This window comes from Pteronotus mesoamericanus, unplaced genomic scaffold, assembly GCF_021234165.1.
Source record: "Pteronotus mesoamericanus isolate MK-2021 breed Mesoamerican mustached bat unplaced genomic scaffold, CSHL_Meso_final scaffold_137, whole genome shotgun sequence".
Lineage (NCBI taxonomy): Eukaryota > Metazoa > Chordata > Mammalia > Chiroptera > Mormoopidae > Pteronotus > Pteronotus mesoamericanus.
In genome coordinates, this window is record NW_026555306.1 from 6,758,739 (window position 1) to 6,780,759 (window position 22,021).

General features: G+C 53.3%; 1 protein-coding gene across 1 annotated transcript; it reads right to left on the bottom strand.

Annotated features, from left to right (window-relative positions):
• Positions 1-1,382: 1,382 nt before the first annotated feature.
• Positions 1,383-10,078, bottom strand: CEACAM18 (CEA cell adhesion molecule 18). The gene is given in 6 exon segments (XM_054588424.1): positions 1,383-1,510; positions 1,811-1,873; positions 6,180-6,452; positions 7,167-7,439; positions 8,461-8,811; positions 10,027-10,078. Coding segments are annotated over 6 exon segments (1,140 nt in total).
• Positions 10,079-22,021: the final 11,943 nt, after the last annotated feature.

The following is a 22,021-nucleotide window of genomic DNA, read 5'->3' on the forward strand; positions in this document are numbered from 1 at the left end:
CTGAGGATGGAGAGCGGGAAACTTCAAGGAGTCCCATAACCCTGACCATGAATCCCCGCTGTTGTGGGTGGAAGTGTGTCCTCACCTCTAATACCTGTGAATGTGATTTTAGGTGGAGATAGCGTCTTGGAGACGTAATCAAGTTATCATGAGGCCAGATTAGATTAGGTGGGAGCCTATATCCAGCCACCAATGTTCCCGGCACAAGGAGGGAAATGTGGATGCAGAGATACATGTAGGGAAAAAGGCCATGTCACAATGGAAGCAGAGACTGGAGTTACAATGCTGCAAAGCAAGGGATATGCTGAGGGTTTCTGGCAACCACCAGAAGCTAGAAGGGGCAAGGAAGGTTCCTCCCCGGAGCGTCCAAGGCGGTGAGGCCCTGCTGCCATTGGTCTTCTAGCTTCCAGAAATGTGAAAGAGTACATTTCTGCTTTTTGAGCCACCCAGTTTGGGGCCACTTGCTACAGAGGCCCTAGGAAACTGAGACATTTGCTTAGCACCTGCTGCGCGTCAAATCTTCGCATAACCTGTCTCAGTCCTCACGTTGACTCCTGAGAGGGTCGGCACTGTCCCCACATAACAGAGGAGGTGTCGGCGAGCTGCTCGAAGCCACATTGGGGTGCTCATCAGCAGGACCTGGAGGTTTGCCTGTGTCCAGGCACCAGGTGCTTCGTGAACATTCCAACAGCCAAACAATGACCGCTGCAGCTGCCCGGCTGGCTGTCCCCTCCTCCGTGGATTCAGCCGTCGGGGAAGGAGTTCCGCTTCCCCCTCGCTCTCACTCTCTCCTTCCCTGCGTCTTTCTTTCAATCTTTCCTCTTCCCTTTCTTTTCCTTTTCCTTGCCTTCTCTTCTCTTTCTTCTCTTGTAACTGCCATAGTAATGAGCAAATTTGTTAGCTATTTTTGGGCAAATCCATAAAGACGGCTCCGCAAAAAACTTCCAGACATGGCGGTACGGAGTCTGAACTCACGTCACGCCCTTTTAACTTTATTTTTTTCCTGATTATAAAAGCAAGTTATATACTTTCTGAGAAAAAGCATTTTAGGATACACAGTAAAATGTAAAGAAGGAAATTAAGAGAGAGCATTGTTAATAATGTTTTCCACAATTTTTGTACAGGTGTGTATTTAGACAGTTTTATGTATACACATAAATAAAACTGTGGCAAACACATATACACTGTACATACTATAGCTACATCAATAAATTAATCCATACTTTTTATAGTTACGGTCCTATTCAGATGCTGCTTTGCATTAGCATTTCTAATTCAAGTTGTGAGCCTTTTCTGCGTCGATAGGCACCTTTTCGCAGCCCTGTTCCTAACAGGCGACAGATCAGCTCAACATGTGCTGTGCCCACATACGCAATTCCCGCCTATTGGGCATTTGTAGGCTGCGCCGTTTCCCTGTCACCGGCAGGGCTGAGTTGGGACCTCTCTGCAGCATCTCTGATGGACCACGGCGTCGTCGGGTTGAGGAAGCGGGGCGTTAGAAGCACACTTGCTGCTGGCGAAGAGGCGTCAGAATTAGAAGAGCACGGAGCTCCGTGCATGACCCGCCCCAATCTGCCGCCCATTGGCTGGCTCTGATCGACAGCTGGAGCGGCCAATGGGCACTCTGCCTGGGATGCCACACTGCAGGTCGTAGGCGGGGTCTCCGGACCTGTTCCAGGAGCCTCCATCTCCCACCGCCAGTGTGACGGTCCCTGTCCCCTCTCTTCACTGTCTCCTATAAAAGTAGCCAAGTAGCCTAGCCCGCCTTTTGGGGGAGACTCTCAGCCTTTCTCCATCACCCCTCCCTTACCTCCTTGACCATCTGGTCTTGTCCTCCAGGTCTGAGGTAGACACTCACAGACCCCGGCTTGTCCTATTGGAAGGAATGAGGGAAGAAGGCACAGCTCAGGTCCGTGGGACACGGAGGGAATGCAGGGGAGTCCTGAGTCAATGAGGGGTCAACTCCTTCTACACAGCCCTCCTGGGTGAGGGACCCCAGGAGGAGGAGGTGAGGGATCGAGGGGCTGAACCTCTACACCAAGAGTCCTCAGCATCCCACACCCGTTTTAAAAACTTCGGAGGTCATAAGGCCACTGGAGGGAGATGCCATGGGGCAGGGGACGGGCGGCGGGAAAAGAGGCTGGGTATACCTGGGGAAGGGGCGGGCACTCCCCCGCCTAATTACTGATGATGATGATCATTTATTTCACGTCTATTACAATATATTCCAGGTGCTATGGTAGATGATTTATAGAAATTATCTTGAGCCCTCCCAACAGTTACCCAGGTAGATACTTTAACCCTATATTTCAGGTGAAGAAACAGGAATTCAGAGTGGTAACGTCACTTGTCCAAGGTCACACAGCAAAAAATAAAAAAATAAAAAAGAGAGAGAGAGAGAGAGAGGTCAATGTTCCAGACCTGGCCTCTCTGATTCCCAGCCCCCTGCTCGCTGGAGAAGGTGTCCCTCAGAGGGAATGGGACAGTGAAGATGTTGGGTTGACTCTTGGTGTGAGGACAGGGGTTAGGCCTGGCCAGGGGGCTTCTTCCAGGATGTAGAAGAAGAGGTGAACCAGGTCTCCTGGAAACATTCTTAAACTCCCTAGAGTTGATCACAACCAGCTTAGGAAGTTTACATTGAATGAGGATGACAGCATTAATAACAGCCTCTAAGATTCTACTGAGTGCTTCCTACGTGCCAAGCCTTGCTCCGAGGCCATTATCAGTAATGGCTTATGTCACCCCCATAGCTGATATCCCTGTGAGGCTGGTACCAGGATTAGTCCCATTTTTAGAGACAGCAAATGAAAGCACAGTGCGCTACCTTGCTGGCTGTCACACTGATGGCCAATACTGTAACCTCCTTGGTGTAGAAACCATACAATGGTCACGAAGAGGCTCACTATTGCCCTGGCTGGTGCGGCTCAGCAGATTGAGCGCCGGCCTGCAAACCAAAGGGTCACTGATTCGATTCCCCGTCAGGGCACATGCCTGGGTTGTGGGCCAGGTCCCCAGTAGGGGGCACACGAGAGGCAACCACACATTGGTGTTTCTCTCTCTTCTCCTCTCTCTATAAATGAATAGATAAATAAATAAAATCTTTTCAAAAAGCCCACATAGGCTCACGATCAAAATACTACAGTAATAAAAAAGGACGCATCTTCTAAAATCTTCACCGTCATCCTCGCAACCAATACCACGACCACCAGCGTTGCTGTCATCATTGTCCCCGTGGTCACCATGATCACCTCTATTATAATCATTGTCACTGACGTCACCATCATAACCAGGTTCACCAGAATCACTACCCTCGTCACCATTACTACCACTATTCTTATCATTTTCCTCCTCCTCCTCCTCATTATCAACATCACCGTCACCAGGGCCATTTCTAACATCCACTACAGTGGTCCTCAACGAGGGCCACTTGCCCCTCCCCCCCCCCGTGGGCCCTTTGTAATGCCCAGGGTCATTTTGGGGGGTTACGGTGGTGGGTGCTACAGACGTCAGGTGGGTAGAGGCCAGGGATGCTGCTCAATCTCCTACAGCACAGAGGACGGCCCTAACCCCTCACAGCTGCAATAACTACCTGACCCTAAATATCGACAGCGCTGTGGCTGAGAAACGCTGGGCCAGTGTGCCAAGAACGTTGCGAATCCCTTCATCCCCCCAGACGTGCATCTAACCCTCCCATCACCCTTCAGGGCAGGTGTTACCCTCCACACCTTCCACGTGGGGCTAGAAAAACGTGACCGGGGACGTGATCTGCTCAGGACCCCCCAGCCCGCTGGAGGCAGCGCTGGCGCTCAGCCCCAGGGGTCAATCGTCACTCCACCCAAGCGCCTCCCCCGGTGCGGCTGGCCTCCACTGCACTCGGGACCTGGTGCCGGCCACGTACCAGATACATTCTCACACGTGCCCTGCTAGGCAGACCGCGATATCTACATTGTAAACGCGAAGGAACTGGGATGACGAGAAGTTCCTGGAGGAAACCCTACTGATATTTTAGAGATATGGCTGACTGTAACCCTCCCTCCGTCCTGGTCAGCTTCCGGTCCTCAAGACCTAGGTGTCTGCCCCAGATGGTCCCTGACAATCCGCTTCCTGGCTTGTCCCTTCCCCCTTCCCCCTGCCTCCCCCTCTCATGGGAGTGCTGGCTCCTGAGTCCCATACCAAACCAGTGCCCCCCCCGGGACCCAGGGCAACGGGCACCTGCTGGAGGAACGATTGATCAGAAAGTAGACCAGGATTCCGCAGACGTAGATGCCACCCAGGACTGTCATCACGATGAAGAACACCACCAAGGGTCCTGTGATGTAGAAATCTGTTCTAATAACAGGCATTTTCCCTGGAAGGAGAGGATACGTGGGCATCAGGACCGCCATTGAGCCTTCCCTTCGCTCACCCACACACCTGTTCTTCAGAGAGGGACCGGTACCTGCTATGGGCCAAGTGCTCTCCCGGGTCATTAGGGATTCAGCAGTGAACTAAACCAACTTTCTGCCCTCACGGAGCTGACACAGTCGCTGGGAAGTGGACAGTCCACAAGGAAGCAAAGAGATGTCTACTATTGCAGGCAGCACTAAGTGCTCCGGAAAAGAACAGACCCACGTCCAGGGACAGAGAGTGACAGGGCAAGGGGGTGCTCTGGTTACACAGGGTCCTTAACCCATGGCACAGACGGCCCAGACATTCGTTGAGCCGCAACCGTATGCCAGGCACCGTGTTAAGGACTGGAGACAAATGGTAATCACAGAGCTCGCCCCACCTCTGCCTCCTGAAGCCCGTCGTTCAGGGGAGCAGAAAGGCACAAATGACACAGGAGCACAAGTACTGAACACACCGTGTCCAGCGCCGAGTAGGTGCTCAGTCAACAATGTGGTGGGACCTAAATCGATGTCTTGAGCTGACATTCGTATCTGCTCATGGCTTTCTCTGGGGATCGCCAGGACAGAGGCTTTCTGTGCACTCCCTTGCCCGTGTCTGCCTTCGTTCATGCAGCAGCCTTGGCCTGCAGGGACCCTTATTATCCTGACCCTACAGATGGGAAAACTGAGGCTCAGAGAGGCGAAGCTGTTTGCCCCCGTTTCTTCTCTTTTCTTTTCTTTTTTTTAAATCCTTACCTCAGGATATGTTTATTGATTTTAGAGAGAGAGGATGGGAGAAGGAGATGGAGAAGGGGAGGAAGGGGGAGAGAGAAACGTCGATGTCAGAGAGAGACAGTGACGGGTTGCCTTGCGTATGCGCCCCAACGGGGGATCGAACCCACAACCTAGGGATGTGCCCTGACTGGGAATCGAACCCGCAGCCTGTTGGTGCAGGGGACAATGCTCCAACCAACTGAGCCGCCCAGCCAGGGCACCCCTGTTTCTGGAAGACAGGCAGAAGCAGAGCTAGGATTTGAACCCCGGCCACCAGGTTCCAGGGTCCCTGCCTTCTACAGCCCTGCATGCCCGCTCCCTCCCTGGACACATCAGGGTCTCCCCTTGAGGCAGCAGAAGAGTGTGCGGCTGTTGAAAAGGCTCTTCCCCCATTTACTAATTAAGCCTCACACCCATGACAAACCTCTGCGTCCTCCGCACCCCCTCCCTCTCATCCTCCCCGCTCCTCATCTCGGAGCCAGCCCAGGGGGACGGTGAGGGCGCAGGCTGTGGGGCCAGCCTGTCAGAGTTGGAGTCCTGCCTCCTCAGATGATGAAAACCTTGAAGAAAGCACCCCGACTCCCCCAAGCGTCCGTTTTCTCACCTATAAAACGAGGCGACACCCGTAAGAGGTACTTTCCCTGGAGGGAGGCCCTAAGGGGCACACACACAGGTCAGAAGAGGGGCTGGCACACAGAAAGGGCTCAGTCAACACTGGCTCCCTTATCTCCTTGGAATTCACCTCCACTCTGATCTGCGGACTGGTGGGGGGGCACTTCCTAGAGGAGGGAGCTTTGGGCTCGGGCCTCAGGGGACACACACAGCCACGGCCCACGTTTACGAGCCTCAGGGCACAGGACTCCGCTAAGCCACGCCCGAAATCTCCACCCACAGAAACTGTACGGTAGGATTTCACCCAGCCTTCGCGAGCAGGGTGTGGCAAGGTGGGGATGGCCTTCCTGAGGGCAGCCGGGCAAACGCAGGGAGGTGGGGGGATTCAGAGGGAGTGAGGGCCAGAGCGGGAGCAGCTGCACTCACAGGGCGTCTTGATGCGGATGTCCTTGTACAGGGTCAGCTGGGTCACTGGGTTCTCCACGATGCATCTGTATCTGCCCATCTGCTGCCAGGCCAGACTCGGGAACTTGAGGCTCGGCTCTGCACTCAGGAAGGAGCCATTGTGGATCCAGCGGTACTTAGAACCCGGGAAGGATGTGGAGCTGCAGGTTATTTGCACCTGGGAGCCGATCTCAGCGGACAGGTTGTCGATGATCACAGAGGACTCACTCCTCAGCGTCACTCTGTCAGGACCATCTGCAGAGACCAGAGCTGTGCTTCTGACCCCCTGGGGTCCTGTCACCTTCCCTAAACCCACAGGAAGTCCTCCCCCAGGCAGGAGGTACCCCATTCTGTACCCCAAACGGACCCCTAGACCTACCCTAGGCAAGGCAGCGGGGCCAGTGACAACGACAATAATAATGATGTCTCCACTTATCAAGCATGTACTATACAGGCCCGTCCCCGGGTGGTCGTTTACATCACCATAAAATAGGTGCAGAATAGAAACCAATGTCTCACAAATGCATCACACCAGCTGCACACCGGGCACTGTTCTAAATATTTTAAACATTCACTGAATTCCCACAGCAAGCTATGCAATTGATCCATTTTATAGATGAGGAAGGTGAGGCTCAGAGGGCTCAGGTTTAACAGTCCTGTACTGACCCGCAAAAGGGTGAAGCAAGTCCCCCTCGGGCCCAAGCAGAATTTCCCCAAACAGCTGTAGCCCCTGGGGCCTGAGGCCTGGTTCAAACCTCCAACCAGCAAGCAGTGTGCAGAAGGCAGAAATTGTCCTCTCCCGTATGTCCAAAGGACTAACGAGCCAGAGCTGGCTTTGAACCCAGATCACGCTGGCTGCAGGCTGACTTGAGATGTTGTCTCTCTCTGGTTCTGCCTGTCTTATTCCTACATCCCTGGAAGACCCTAAGCCCACCCTCGGCTTCATACCCATGACCCCAGACGACTTACAGGCCACAGTCAGATGGACTATTTTACTTGTTTGAAGATCCCCAAAGTGGGTGTTTATCCGACACTGAATTGTCTTGTCATAGCGTTCGACCCAGTGCATGATGAGGGTCTTGCGGTCTGGGGAAATGGTCACCTGGTCGTTGCTGGACACCTGTAAGTAATTCAAGTACCACAAGACTTGGCTGGCACTGGTGTTGCAGAAGGCGACCACAGGATCCATGTTCTCTGCCACTACAGTGGCGTTGACCAAGAGGTCAGGGTTGTCTTCCAACTCTGTGTGGAAAGGAGAAGATTAAAAGTGGGGTCTGGGGATATGATAGGGAGAAACCAAGAGCTGTCAAATGGGGTCTTGGCAGGAGAGCATCCCTGGAGAACTAAGAGCGACAGAAAAGTAGGGAGTGGGCGTGAGGTGTCTGACATGCGGGCACTTGCCCGAGCCCATCAGCCTACGTGCTGACCCATGGCTGTGGCGTCCCCTGCAGTTCCGGTGACTGTTTGGCATAAGCTTGTGGCCGCATGGTTGTTTCTGAACCCCCAGCTCAGGACATCCCACCCAAAGGGCTGCATGTGAGTAGATTTCACAGGGATAGGTGGTCTTCGGACTCTCCAAAATAATTGCCCAGAGTCCCATTTACTTTACCAATACTCCCTCCAACTTTGTAACAGACCACGATTGTAGCTGTTACCCCTGTTCTGCAGGTGAGGAGGCTGAGGATCACAGGGAAAAGACAAAATGTCAAAGCTACACAGTGTGCACAGGTGGGACTTGTGACTAAGCTATAGGATATGGCAAAAGCAATAGCTGTCACACCTATCATTACCTTGTGTTGTGTGAGACTTCGTAATAGACTAGAGAGAGAGAGAGAGAGAGAGAGAGTTTGGCTAACCTTGAGGAAGCAAACAGCCATAATGTGAAACACCTGTGCACAGAGCCACGCTTCAGATTACAGCCACAGCCCACATCTACGAGCCTCGGAGCAAAGGACTCAGCTAAGCCGTGCCTGAAATCTTGACACACAGAAGCTGTACAATAGTAAACTGGTGGTGTTTTCAGAGGCTAAGTGTGTGGCTATTTGTTATGTTGCCCTACTGATAGAAAACTACTTCCTAACAGTAGGACTGGAGCCCTTGAAGGTAGCGAGTGACCCATCTCTGCAGGAGAAGTTAGACAGACTCCCAGGGTTGTCCGGACGTGGGTGGGAGACTCGGACAGAACAATCTCCAAGGAACCTCACTCCCAAAGCCTCCAGGCCCAGCTCTTGCACTCAGAAAGTGCAGCAACCTGTCAACTCACTGTGAATCTCCAGCCAGCCAGTTGCTCGTTGGGTGTCATTGACGAGGTTCACCCGCACAGTGTAGTTCCCTGTGTCATTCAGCATAGAGTCGTTGATCTCCAGTGTACCCGTGTTGGTCACATTCTCCCGGCCGCTAAACATGGGCCCCAGACGACAGGAATTGGAGGGAGGTTGGTAGCTGACAATCATATTCTCTGCATGGTCGTTTGTGCCCCGGTGCCAGCTGTATTCCTGAACCCCTTCAGGGACGTTCTTGAGTTCCAGGAAACTTGGAATGCCCTCGAGCCCTATGAATGGGTTGATGGAGATTTGGCCGGAGGCCTGGCAGATCCCATAGGCCAGCAGACTGACTGAGGAAGACAGAGAGAGAGAGAGAGAGAGAGAGAGAGAGAGAGGATGATTTACACCCTCTAGCCAATGATCTACAGAGACATTGGTGGACACACCAAGGGTTCTATCTACTGAGTGACTCCCCAGCCTGCCCTCCTCTCTATCTGCTCAGCCCCTGCCCTGCTCCATTCTTTCCTCTTTGTCTTCAAGCCTGGACTCTTCCCTAGACACTCAGCCTCCAGTCCTTCCTCACATGACAGTTATGTGGATCCTTACGAAGGCCCAAGTTGTGGCCCTGCTCCCCACCTACCCAGTACCTTCCATGACTCCTCATGGCTCTCATGATGAAGTTCAAACTCTTAGAGCAGCTTTCGAGAAACGCAGGGAGAGCTGGTCTTTTGGACTCATCTAGACTCTTTCTAGATCACATCCCATCACCTCCTGGACTCCCTCATTCGTTCATCAGGAGATCAAGCATCCACTCTGTGTGCCCCAGTCGCACATACAGCTCCCTGAGTGCACCACACTATCTCCTGACTTCAGGCTTTCACACATACTGTTCCCCATTTCTGGCACACTGATCCCTGTTTCCCTCTTGTTGACTCACTTCCACTCATCCCTCAGTTCTCAGCTTTGACGTCTCCCTCCTCTGCTTGGGTCAGGCAGCCCCGCAGTGTTGCCCCAGCCTCCTGGGGTCCCCGCACCCTGTCCCCTCACTCCAGGTTATTGCACTGTGGTGACAGATCCGCGCCGGCACTGGGCGCGCACCCCAGGAGAGCAGCCCTAGGACAGGCTGGAATGCAGTGGGGGTCCTCGGCATGATGCTACGGGGGGATAAAATGCCCCCAAGACTGTCTGCACATGTCCTTGATTTCGGGTCTAAGTTCAGCGAACGGAGGTGGGCACCGACTGTGTTGTGAACCCTGAGCCTTGGTTCTACTGAGGAGGCAAAGACACCTGAGGACCCCCTCCCCCTCCAGGTGTGGACACTGGAGGTGTTCAAGGACAGCACGCAGGGCTGCCAGTGGAACCTGAGAGTTGTGTATGTCTGGGAGATGCAGTGGGTGCTGAGGGGCTGGGAAGGGGTCCAGGTGCAAAGGTTGGGGAGGGGATCAGGGCAGATGAGGCTCCCAGGGGAAAGCTGCGTGTGTGGTGTGCCCATCTCTTGCAAGTCCTGGCGAGGGTCCTGTCCCCACCCCTCCCCCTCCAGTCCCGCTAGGTCAGCTCTCTCTTACCCGCAAGGGCCAGATCCCTCCAGGGGCTGTATCTGGGTCTGGGCAGCTGCATGACTTCAGGCGTGTCCTTCCGGTGGGGGTGTCTCTCCAGGGGTCCGGCAGCTGCCTCTGCCGCACCTTCACCCACCTGCGTCTCTGGCCTGGAGCTGCTGTGTCTCTATGCCCCGCCTCCCCGGTTGGACTCTGCACCACCGGTGGGAGGAGCAGGGGAAGAGGACGGAAGGTTGTCAGTCATTACCTTTATGACTTTATGTATGTATGTATGTATGTATGTATGTATGTACGTATTGCTTATTTACACTATTCTGTCCTGGTCACAAAAACCAAATGGAACCAACCCATCACACAAAAACAAAAAGCCAAACACCATACGCTCACTTGTACGCAAACTGGAGGATACCAAACTGCGGGACAAGGACAAGACGGGGGACTTTGGGAATGGGGGTCTTGTTTGTTGTTTTTGTTTTTCCCAAGCAGGGCCGAATGTTCCAAGGACAACCGGCGGCCTTCCCCCGGGTGGCGAGTAGGCGGTGTCCCCCCCGGGCAAGGACCATTCCTGCGCCTGGGCGTTTCCATGGGCGCAGGGCAGGCTGCTACCTGCCTGGGCAGAAACACGTGGCACAGTTGGTGCGGGACGTGCAGGCAGAGGGAGGCGGCGGAAGGGTCTGGGGCTGCGCCCAGACGTGACCACGTGGCTGCCTGTGGAGAAGCTGGGAGCCAGAGGGTGGGCAGAGGGAGTCAGAGAAGGCGGGAGTTGGGGGCGGGGAGACCACACCCCGGAGCGTGCTATCAGCAGTGTCTTTCAACCTGTAGCTGGGAATAGGAGCGCCTTTCATTTTCATACCAACAAATACAACATTTGTAATGGCAAAAGTAAAGCATAGGCTGTAAAAATAAAGGGGGGGAGTTCATTTTTATGTAAATGTATTTATTTTTATTTATTTATTTTTAGAAAGAGAGAGAGGAAAGGGAAGAGAGAGAAGCATCCATTCGTTGTTCCAATTATTATTTTTTTAAAAAAACAAATCCTCACCTAAGGATATATTTATTAATTTTTAGAGGGAGACGAAGGGGGAGAGACAGACACTGCTTGGTTGCCAATAAGGGATCGAACCTGCAACCTTTTGGTGGATGGGATGATGCTCCGACCAAGGAAGTCAGGTGGCCAGGGCTGTTTTCCCACTTACTTATGCATTCGTTGGTTGATTCTTGTATGTTCCCTGACTGGGGATTGAACCTGCAGCCACGGCCTGTCGGAATGACACGCCAACCAACTGAGCCAGCTGGTCAGAGTGTTAGTAAAACTCTGTTAAAAAAAAAAAAAAGAACACTATCTTAATAGTTAAATTATTCAAAATGCTTTGTTATGAATCTTTATAATAAATAAAGATTAGATAAATATTTAAGTCAGTGTCTAAATATACAAAAATATGTATACCTGATACATTTTTACGTTATAAATATAAATAAATAAAATATTTTATAAATAGAATAAATATACAATTATTTATCATGATTTAATTAATGCTTTTAAAAATCACCTGCCATAACTTAATATATCAAAAACTTGATATAACTCCCTGGAGATATATCAAGGTTTTTTCTCTGAATCTTTTCAGTTCTGATATTTTACATATATTTATACACATACACATAATTTTACCAAAGTGGAAACATACCATTAAATATCCTTCTTCATTTGGGCTTCTCCGAAGTTAGGCCCAAGTCGAGTCAGAGTTAGGTAAGTGACTATATGCCTCTGAGGGGCTGGTGGTTTATTAAATATCTCCAAAGTCTTCAAAATAAATCCATATGCCAAACACATCTGTGTTTAAAAGGAAAACGGTGTACTAGTTACCACGGAAGGTATTTAATGGGTCGTTCCCGGCACTCAAGTGTAAGTGTTGTCTCCAGAAGACATGCGGAGTTGACCGCGGAGTTGGCTTTGGCTCAACTGAAGCCATTGGCTGTGGTCCCCTCCCCCATACCCACATTGCATCACTCCAAACTCTCCTCCATAGTCACTTGTCCTGGGATGCCGGCTCTCTCGCCCTCCTCTCTCGCTTAGTATACAGGCCCTTGGGCATGCCAGCTGTCCTCATCCTACGGTGCCCCACTGTTTAGGATTACATTCAGCTGAAAGAAACCAAAAAATAATAAACAAGGCAGTCATTGATTTCTCTCTCCTCCAAGGAGCCTGGTGGTGGGCAGTCCTGGGTGAGTTGGGGAGCTTCGTGATAACAAGGAGCCCAGGCTCCCTCCATGTTGTTGCTCTGTGATCCCCGTGGCTCCCAACTTCTGATCCAAGGTGGCTGCTCGGGCTCCACCAGCACATCCACCCACCAGACAGAAGGAAGGAGGAAGGGGTGGGAGCTACTCCCCTCCAGGGCACCTGCCTGAGAATGGCTCACCACTCTTCTGTTTATATCCCACTGGCCAAAATGTCATCATGTGGCCTCACTTACCCGCAGGGGAAGCTGGAGGATGCAGCCTTTTAGCTGGGCTCCCATGTGTCTGGGATTCTTATTACTAAGGAAAAAGGGGGAATGGATAATGGGAGGAGACCAGCCACCCCTGCCACAGAGAGCATCTGAGTGGGTCTATTTGGCCACACCCAATATGGAGCATCTCTATCAGATGGAGATGTGTGCTGAGTCATTGCAGAAAAAGATCCCTCCTTTGTATCCAGGCTGAACTGGCCTGTGATGGCTGGTCCGCTTAACCTGGACCAAGATGGCAGAGCCCATGGTGTTACTCTGGGCATTCAGTGCCATGACGCCCTCATGGGGCCCATGCCCTTGGGAGGTGACTGCAGGCTTGGAACGTCCCTCAGTCTCCAGAGACTCACACTTCCTCCCTCAAGCAGACCCCAGAGCTGGACATGGCCACCCATCCCAGATGTCCCCATAATCTGGAACATCCGAGACCTTGTCTCTTTAGTCAGGAGCGGTGGGCTTCTTACCTCTTCAGCCCCTGAACGTCCCTAAGCGGAGTAGCCTGACGCATGTTGGGAAGAAATTTCTGGAACTGCGCAGAAACCTTATTTTCTTTCACCTGGCTTTTCTTTTGAGGTTCCCCCCTCCCCTTTCACTTAAACTGGCCTCACCTGGCGCCCTGACTCACCCACTTTAAGAATGTCTTCCCTCAAGACAGTGAGATTCTGGTCAGCATCCAGTCTTAGAAACAAGGTCCTGGGTCTATTGACTGCTGAGATAGTTTTCAATCAAACTAAACAGAATACCTCGGCCTCGGTTGTGATTTAGCTCTAGACCCAGAGAAGCAGAACGATCCCAAAGAACAGATCCTTGTAAAATCACGCAGAACAGCCCCATGGCTGACATCAGAACCAAATGCCATGATCAATGGCCCCCTACCCCGGCACCAATCGATCAGTAGAGACCACGACCCTCGCTCTATTAGCCACCATGATTAATGATTTTCCCCCTATATAACCCATCCCCTGGAAGCCCTCAGAGAACCAGATCTTTGAGGCTGAGCCGCCTGTGACTCTGGGCAAGGCACCGTTGCCTTAATAAATCCCCTCCTTCTTGGCCGAAAACTCCTGTGGGTGGCTTATTGCCTTCGATCCATGGAGAAAAATGGGCCCCTCTGGTCCGGTAACACTCCCTTCGGAAAGACACGACCATAGTGCATGTCACTCCCCTCAGCCACCCCTAATGTCCACCTGGGGGCAGGTGAGAGCCAGGGGAGCAGCTTTAAGGAGCCTTAATCTCTTTCTGGAGCTGCCTTGTGCTGGTCTCAGCCTATCGATAACCAGTGCTGTGGCCGGACTGGCCCTGCTGGTTCTTACCGTGATTGCTGGGTTCCCTCAGCAGTGATCACCGGGAAACTTAGAACAAATAGAAGTTTATTACTTACAGGCCCTGGAAATTACACAGCACCCTTGAGGCCACACAGCAAAGTCAAGGGAAGGAGGGAGGCAGGGAGAGAGCGATTCTCCACTGGTGGATTTAAAACATACAGCAGGAATTTAAAGCACTAGAAGAGGGGGAAAAACAAAAACAAAAACAAAAACAAAAAAACACCCAAGCAGCCTAAATGGTCAGTTATCAAGATTAACCATTAACCAAGATATTTAAAATAACAGAGCCTTGTGGGGAGAGGTGGCATAGCTCTTATCTGGTTGTGCGGCTGATAATGTGTTTGTTTCTCCCCCCCCCAGCAGAAAACCGTTTTTAAACTGAATGCCTTGGCAACCAAAGCTGAAACCAGTTACTCGCATTGCCTGTGGTCCGTACGCACAAATCTCATACCCACGTATACGTTTTTACATGAAAAGAGAAAACTCAGCTGCCAGGGCTGATACTGCCAGAGCCCAGCTTTGTACCTTCTAATCAAGAGAGGAAAATGGCACAGCCCCTCCCAGGTCCAGGTCCTGCCCAGCACAGCCAGGACATACACTCATAAAACAGGCACTCCTCCCAGTTTATTGGGCCTGGAGACCACAAGGAGTGTTCACCTGGAATGTTTATGGAACTGTAAACCTTTGGGAGCCATGACAACCATGACACCCATCTTTGTGCCTCTCTGGGGAAAACCCATCACCCCAGGGCATCAGCCACTAGGGGGAGCCGTGGAGTCGTGAGCCACAGCCGCACAGATCTTGGTCTCAGGACTCATGGGGGTGCCCGAGACAGAGAGGGTAAGAGGCAGGCGCCCCATCAGCTTCCAGAGAAGAAGAAAGTGGGGTGGGAAAATAACATTAACAATAGCATTGTGAATAATAACATTAATAATAATTTCCTAGTCATCGTTCCTATGCGGTGAGACTGTGCCTCTTGAGGCAGAGGAGCTTCTGAGTGACAGGGTGGAAGGAGGCACCAGGAAGCAGCTGGTGGTGCAATAGGATGGAGAGCAAGAGGCGGATTGAGGGAGGAGGCAGGTGGGGGGATCCCGGCAACTCCCCGGGTGAGCAGCAGAGGGACTGGTGCCGGGACGGAGGCAAGGGGGCGTCCAGGGCCCGGGGGGCGGCACGGACGCCAGCTTCCAGGGGGTCATTACCTGTTCTCTGTGGGCCTCAGAGTCCTTATTTGAAGAGGAGACAGCACAGCTCCCACTTTTCTGAATTTAAGAAGAAAAATTAGGCTGAGTAAAATAAGCAGCAGCAACAACACCACCGCAAATACGCAAAGGAGAAAGATTGGCCCTTCTATCATATGGACACCAGAAACCAGCCACATCTCAAACTAAGTTAAATTAGGTCTTGAGTTTTTTTTTTTTAAAGGTATGCAGGAGGCAGAGAGATACACAAGACAGGAGTCCCAGACCTGGTGGACAAGTCAATAATTACTCCAGTCCGCAATTTGTCCCTCACTCTGTATTTTTAGTTTGAGGGTTTGGGGATTTAGAGTGTCCAGTTAAAAACATGCTCCAGAAGTAGGAAGATAAGGCTCAAATCCTGGCTCTAGAACAAGGTGGGTCTGCTCTCCAGAAAGCGAGGTCATAAAAATTATCTCGGTGTGGTAAGAGTCTGTTACTATGAGTCAATGTAAGAACGCCCAAAATGATAGACAATTTTTATATGGGTTTATTTGAGCTTATTATTATATGAGTTAATTGCCATCCATCCAAAACACATGTGCCTGACCATATTTAACATCCTGTCCTCTGCACTTGAAGAAGTCTCTTCCGCATTTCTTGTAAAACATTATACAAAGTGGAATAAGCCAGCCACAGAAGGAATAACCGCATGATTCCGCTTATGTGAAGTATCTATACACTCAGACTCATAGAAGCAGAGAACAGAGTGGTGGCTCCCAGGGCCTGGAGGGAGGGAAAACAGTGTGCTGCTCTTCAATGGGTATAAAGTTTCAGTTGTGCAAGCTGTATGCATTCTAGCCCTGGCTGGTGTGGCTCAGTGGATTGAGTGCTGGCCTGTGAAACAAAGGGTCACCAGTTTGATTCCCAGTCAGGGCACAGGCCTGGGCTGCAGGCCAGGTCCTCAGTAGGGGGTGTGTGAGAGGCAACTATACATCGATGTTTTTGTCCCTCTCTTTCTCCCTCCCTCCCCCTCTGTCTAAAAATAAATAAATAAAACCTTAAAAAAAAGATGTATGCATTCTAGAGACCTGCTGTGCGACACCATGCCTGTAGGTAATGACGCTGTACTGTGCACCTAAACATTTTGTGAAGAAAGTAGATCTCATGTTAAATTTTCTTAAAGCAAACAAAGCCCCACAAGACACGAGGCACAGGGAAGCACTGAGAGGTGATAGGTATGTTTCTTACCTTAATTATGGTTATGGTTTAAACAGGTGTATGCATATGTCCTGACACATCAAATTGCATCCATTAATTATGTGCTATTTTTTTTGTATATAAATTACACCTCAGTAAATCTGTTTTTTTAAAAAGAGATACACCTCTGACTTCATGATCATTCCTACGATGGAAATCAGATCATTATTGTGGACCTCAGTGGGTGGTCATAAAGTTCAAAAGATCTATTGTAGGTAAAGTATTTAGAACAGTAATTAATTGACAGTAAATACACACACTAACTAGCTTCACGCAATTAACTGGACCTTTTCCCAGTAATTACAGAAGTCTCAGATAACTTTTCACCTGATCCCAGTAGCCGGTCTAAGAGAGCCAAAAATTGAAGAGTCATTACTGCCATCTAGTGGCTAAAACCTGACTTTCTGTCTCTACAAATTCCCACAGGAAGGTCCGCGCAGCCAAGAACACAACCCCTCGCGCTCTTTTGCTCTCTGAGGTTTCCCTGGAGGTTCTACTTTGGTTTGCTCCTCAGTGTATCGGAGGTTGTTACAAAGTTGCATGTCAGGAACCCATGGGGGGTTGGGGGAGAAACAGGCAGAGAGACAGAGAGACTGAGAGAGACAGAGAGAAGCCCGCATGACTAGAGGCTTGGTGCCTGGCACAGAAAGCAGATGGCAAAGGGCAGGTATGGGCCAGCAGCCAGGACACAGGGTGCAGCCTTACCTCCCAGGTTTCTGGGCCAGTCTGGTGCCTTTGCTGGACTGCAGCCTCCCCCTCTGAAAAATGAGGAAGTGAGCAAATCTCCCAAGACAGCCTCGTTGTGATAGAGAGCAGGTCTGAGGTTCCTCTTCGGTGCACACCAAAACCATCGCGCCTTCCTGTCGGGACTTCCTCTTGCCTTGTCCCCCGGTGGAAGACTTGTCCACCAGGTCTATGGCTCTTGATTCCTTGAAAGAGGGAACCCACACACCAGACAAAGCCAGAGAAGGGCTCGGCACTCCCTGTTCCAGAGCCGCCGCAGTCCCTGTGTCTGAGGGTGAACTGGAAGGAAAGGCGGGGGCGGGGGCAGGACCCCAGGCTGAGCCCCCGGATTCCAAGCTGGAGGTGATGATCTCTCGGGGTGGCTGGAACAAACCCACACCCGCTTGTGGCTACTGGTTTCGGAACAGAGACAAGCCTGGCAAGGCTGCCCCCTAGTGGCTACAATCCATGTAGATCAAATACTGCAGAGTTGAGACTCCTGGACCATCCGACCCCAGGGGACCCTGGGGAATAATAACTGTGCTTTGAGCATCGTCAACACCTGGATGGAGATGGGACACATGTCTTTCAACTGAAAAGAAGAGACAGAATATAATTACATCTTTCCTTTTTCTGCACTAGAGAAATACGGACAGCCTACAATAAAGACAAGGATGGAAGGAATGCAGAGACCCCATGGAGCCTGAATGCTATGGACCGTATTAGATTCCCCCAAATTCATATCTTGAAGTTTTATCTCCTGACATGGTTGTTATTTCAGAATAATTGAGATCACAAGAGTCCATAGGGTGACCCCCTAAGGTTGATGGCCTTATAAGAAAAGAAAGAGAAAGCAATCTCCCCTTTCTCTCCCCACATGCAAAAGCAAAAACAAGAGAGAAAGAAAAGGCCAGGGGAGGACAAAGAGAAGACAGGCACCAGCAGGCCTTGGAGGCGGGCTCGCACCAGGAAGCAGATCTGCCGACACCGCAAACGTGGACTTCCCAGCCGTTAAAACCATGAGAAAGGCATCTGTTGCTGGAGCCGCCCAGTCTCGGGTGGGTGGTTACGCAGCCCTGAGCTGAGTTCCCTGTTGGTTTGCAGAACCACACAAGCAGGCGCGTCCAGGCCTCCCGCGGGCACCGGAGACCCGCTCACTGCAGACCCTCCCCCCAGAGCCGGACTCATTCCCGCTGCTGCTGAGGGCAGCAATGAGGGGTTGCAAGGGTCCCTGACCCCAGCAGCGACTGTCGGGGATTCACATGCTGCTGTCAATCTAACTGGCTCCATTAGAACTGCCACGAGCTCCGCTCTCACGTGGTCCCCTGGGAGGAATCCTCCTTCCCAATGGGGTGAAGAGGAGGTGATCAAAACGTCCCAGGGCCACGTCCTGGGCCCTGACCAGGCCTCAGGGGACCAGGTGTGCAGCTGCCCTGGGTGGGGGCGGCCAAAAGAGGGGAGCTCACCTTCCGAGCCTGGCACTGGCTGGTGCCCGGGAGTCCCTGCGTCCCGGTGCCGAGGGGCGTAGGGGCAGGCGGTGTGCGGGCTGCTCCTGCGGAAGGTGAGAGAGACCGGGGAAGGGGGGAGCTGGTCCAGGCCAGGGAGGCCTCAGCTCAGCTGGGGCGAGGACGGCAGCGCCCCCTTCCCCCCAGGTTCAGCCCCAGGGACGCCAGGAACCCGGACCACAGCGGCCCTGCTGCTGCCGGGACAGGGTGTGCGGGGCTGGTCCCGGGGACCCCAGGCCTGGGGGGAGGGCGCCTTGATGAAGGGCCCGGGGCCCGTTCAGCATGTGGCTGGTGTCCAGGGGTTCTGGGGACCAGAGACCGGGAAGGAGGGGTGTGGGCAAGGCCAGGGCTGGGGCGGGAGCCGCTGAAACCACCCTCCTGCAGCCCCCGCTGACCCTCCACAGGGCAGAAGGGGAAGGTTCGGGAGCTCCCTGCACTCTGCCCCCATCGTCCAGCCAGGGGTCAGCGCCCGTGTGTCTGTCCCCGCCCCGCACGCGGTAACAGACATGCCCGCCTCCCCGCAGGGCGGTCAGCGAGTGAAGGCAAGGAGGACAGACAGGTGTCCTGCTGTCCGAAGCTACGGCCCTGGGGGGGGGCAGGGTGGCCTCCGACAGCGGGGACAAGCAGGAGACAGGGACGTGAGAAACGAGGACAGGCCTGGAGGCCACTGAGGGCGGCGGGTCCCCCCGCAGGGGGCCCCTGAGCAGGGAGGGGGCAGAGCGCTGCGCCCCGTCTGGATGGCACCTCCGCGCTGTTGACGGCCCAGAGCTGGGAGTCCTCCTTCTTGTCCCCTGGGAGTCCCCACGTCCAGTGTGCTCTCGGGGCCCAGGGGCTACCAGCCGGTCCCCGCCCAGCTGTGTTTCACTGCCACAGCATCTACCAGGCAGGTCCCAGAGGTCGTCCGTCCCTCCCCCAAGTGGGGCCCATCTCAGGGTGTGGACGGTGTGCTGGGTCTCCCCGGCCGCTGGGTCTCCGCGGCCTCCGGCCCCACACGGGGCGCAGGCTCCCTCTGTGGCTGTGAACAAGGGCGGGAGGGAGGGAGGGAGGGAGGGAACGCGTAAATGGCTGCGTGAGCCCGGCCATGGCTGCCTCCTACCCTTCGGCGGGGCTGTCACCGCACAGCCACAGCCCGGGCCCGCCTGCCCCCGGGGACGCGACCGGGGCTTCTCGACCTCGCACTGCTGGCCCGTGGCCTGGCTGCCAGAGGCCGTCCTGCGCGGTGCCAGGTGTGTAGAAACGCCTCTGGATCCTGTCCACGCACGTCCAGTCACGCCCTCCTCCCGAGCTGTGACAATCAACGGTGCCCAGGCAGGAACAAATGTCCCCTGAGTGGGCAGGGCTGATGCCTCTGGTGCAGAACCACATGCGTCGACGACACTGCGCCTCTCGGGCTGGGACGCGACCGCTCCCGCTCCCCAGGGCCAACGCAGGGCCCGCCAGCTCCCCGGCCCGGCCCGGAGGACTCGGACCGGCCCATTGCCCGTCAGCCCCGGATCTGCAGAGGTCCCGGCTGCCCCCTCCTCGGTCCGATGGGGCCTCCCGGTCCACACCTGGAGGCCAGGACCCCGGTGTCTCTGGGCCGCGGGGAGGCCGCCCACTCTGTGCAGAGGGGACGAGCTCCAGCTCTGAGGTTTCTCTTCTGTGGACGGGGAGGCCCCATGTACCTCCTGCGGTTCTGTCAGACGCGCTTCCTGGGCCCCCACATCGCCGCCTCTCTTCTCCTTTCAGCCACAGGAGCCCAGACACCGTCCTTGTCGGAGATGCTGCCGCTGCTGCCGCCCCTGCTGTGGGCGGGTGAGTGCCCCAGGGGAGGGGTGTGGGTGGGGGGCGGGCAGCCGCTGACCTCCTTTCCCTGCAGGGACCCTGGCTCAGGAGGAACGGCACAGCTTGAGAATACAGCCGTCCGTGACGGGGCAGGAGTCTCTGTGCCCTGCTCCTTTTACTACCACAGATCAGCTGGATCATGACACCCCTGCTTACAGCTACTGGTTCCAGGAAGGGGCCGATGAATTCCAGGACCCTCCCACGGCCACAAATAACAGAGACTGTAAAGCACAGGAGGAGGCCCAGGGCCGATCCCACTTCCAGGGGCCCCAGTCCCTGCAACCGCTCCCTGGTCATCAGAGATGCACAGAGAAGAGACACAAGGGGATACTTCCATAGGGTGGAGAAAGGGTCCCATATGAAACATAATTACAAAAGGAATTGGCCCTCTCTGTGTGTGACATGTAAGGAACGGGCTCCAGGAGAGGCGACAGGGAAGTTCACGGGGACCCGGGGACACGGCGGGGATGGGCCCCATTCTGGGAGGGGTTTGGGGGTACAGCACGTAAGGGCTCAGATGGAGAAGTGGTGCCAAGGCCTGCGGTTTCCCTCAGATCCGCGCCTGGGACCCTCCCTACTGATACCCAGGTGAGGATAAAAATATGTAAAATGTTTCATAGAGAGAGTACACATGAGCAAGGAATGCCTACCCCATGAAACAGATCCTTAGCCGGACCCCAGAAGGTCCCCACTACCCTCTCCCGGTCACTTCCCCGGGGAATAACCAGTCTCCAGATTCCCGACACCAAAGATCAGTGCTGTCTGTTTCTGAACCTCCTGTCAGCGGTGTCCCGTGGCACGGGCTCTTTGGGCCTGGCCTTCGTCCTCAACGTGTTTGTAGGGTTCACGCCCATTGTGCGGAGCTGTTCTTTGCTTCTGCCACTGCACAGATAACCTGCAATGTGTGGACCTGCCGATGGGACTTGGGGGAGGTCCCACTGCTCAGCCATCCCAGGGAGCGCTGCGGGGACACCCTGGTGTGCGGCTCATGGGCGTTTGCAGGCAGTTCTGTCGGGTTCGCCCCCCGGAGGGCAATGGCTGGCTCGAATGCGCAGTGTTTCCCAAGTGGCTGTGCCAGCTCCCCCTTCCCTCCAGCAGGGTCCCAGGGTTCCAGTGGCTCCCCATCCTAAGCAACACTTTGTTGTCTTTAAAATTTTTTTATTGGTATAAAGCATGCACAACATAAAATGTACTCTTTTAAACATTTTTACGTGTACAGTTAGTGAATACACTCACTCTGTGCAGCCATCACCGCCGTCCATCTCTAGAGCGTCTTCATCCTCCGGCACTGAAATTCTGTCCCCTTCAAACACTAACAGCCTCCCCACTCCCCCAGCCTCAAGCCCGTGGTAACCACTCCATGTTACTTTTCTTTATTGTGGTTAAAAGACATAAAATCCTTAATTATTTTTAAGTGTATACTGTTGTCATGTTGATTCTACCCATGTGGTTGCCGATCATTCTCCAGAAGGGCTTCATCTTGCAAAACTTAATCTCCGTAGCAACTTCCTAGGCTCCCCTCCCCAGAGGACCCTGCACTCTCTGTTTCTAAGAGTTGAATGACTTCAATACCATGTGTAACTGGGATCAGGCAGCATCTGTGTTTCTGTGACTGGCTTTTCTCCCTTAGTGCAGTGTTCTCAACACCTGACCTTTGTTGTATTCCTTTTAGTATTTTCGCCAGT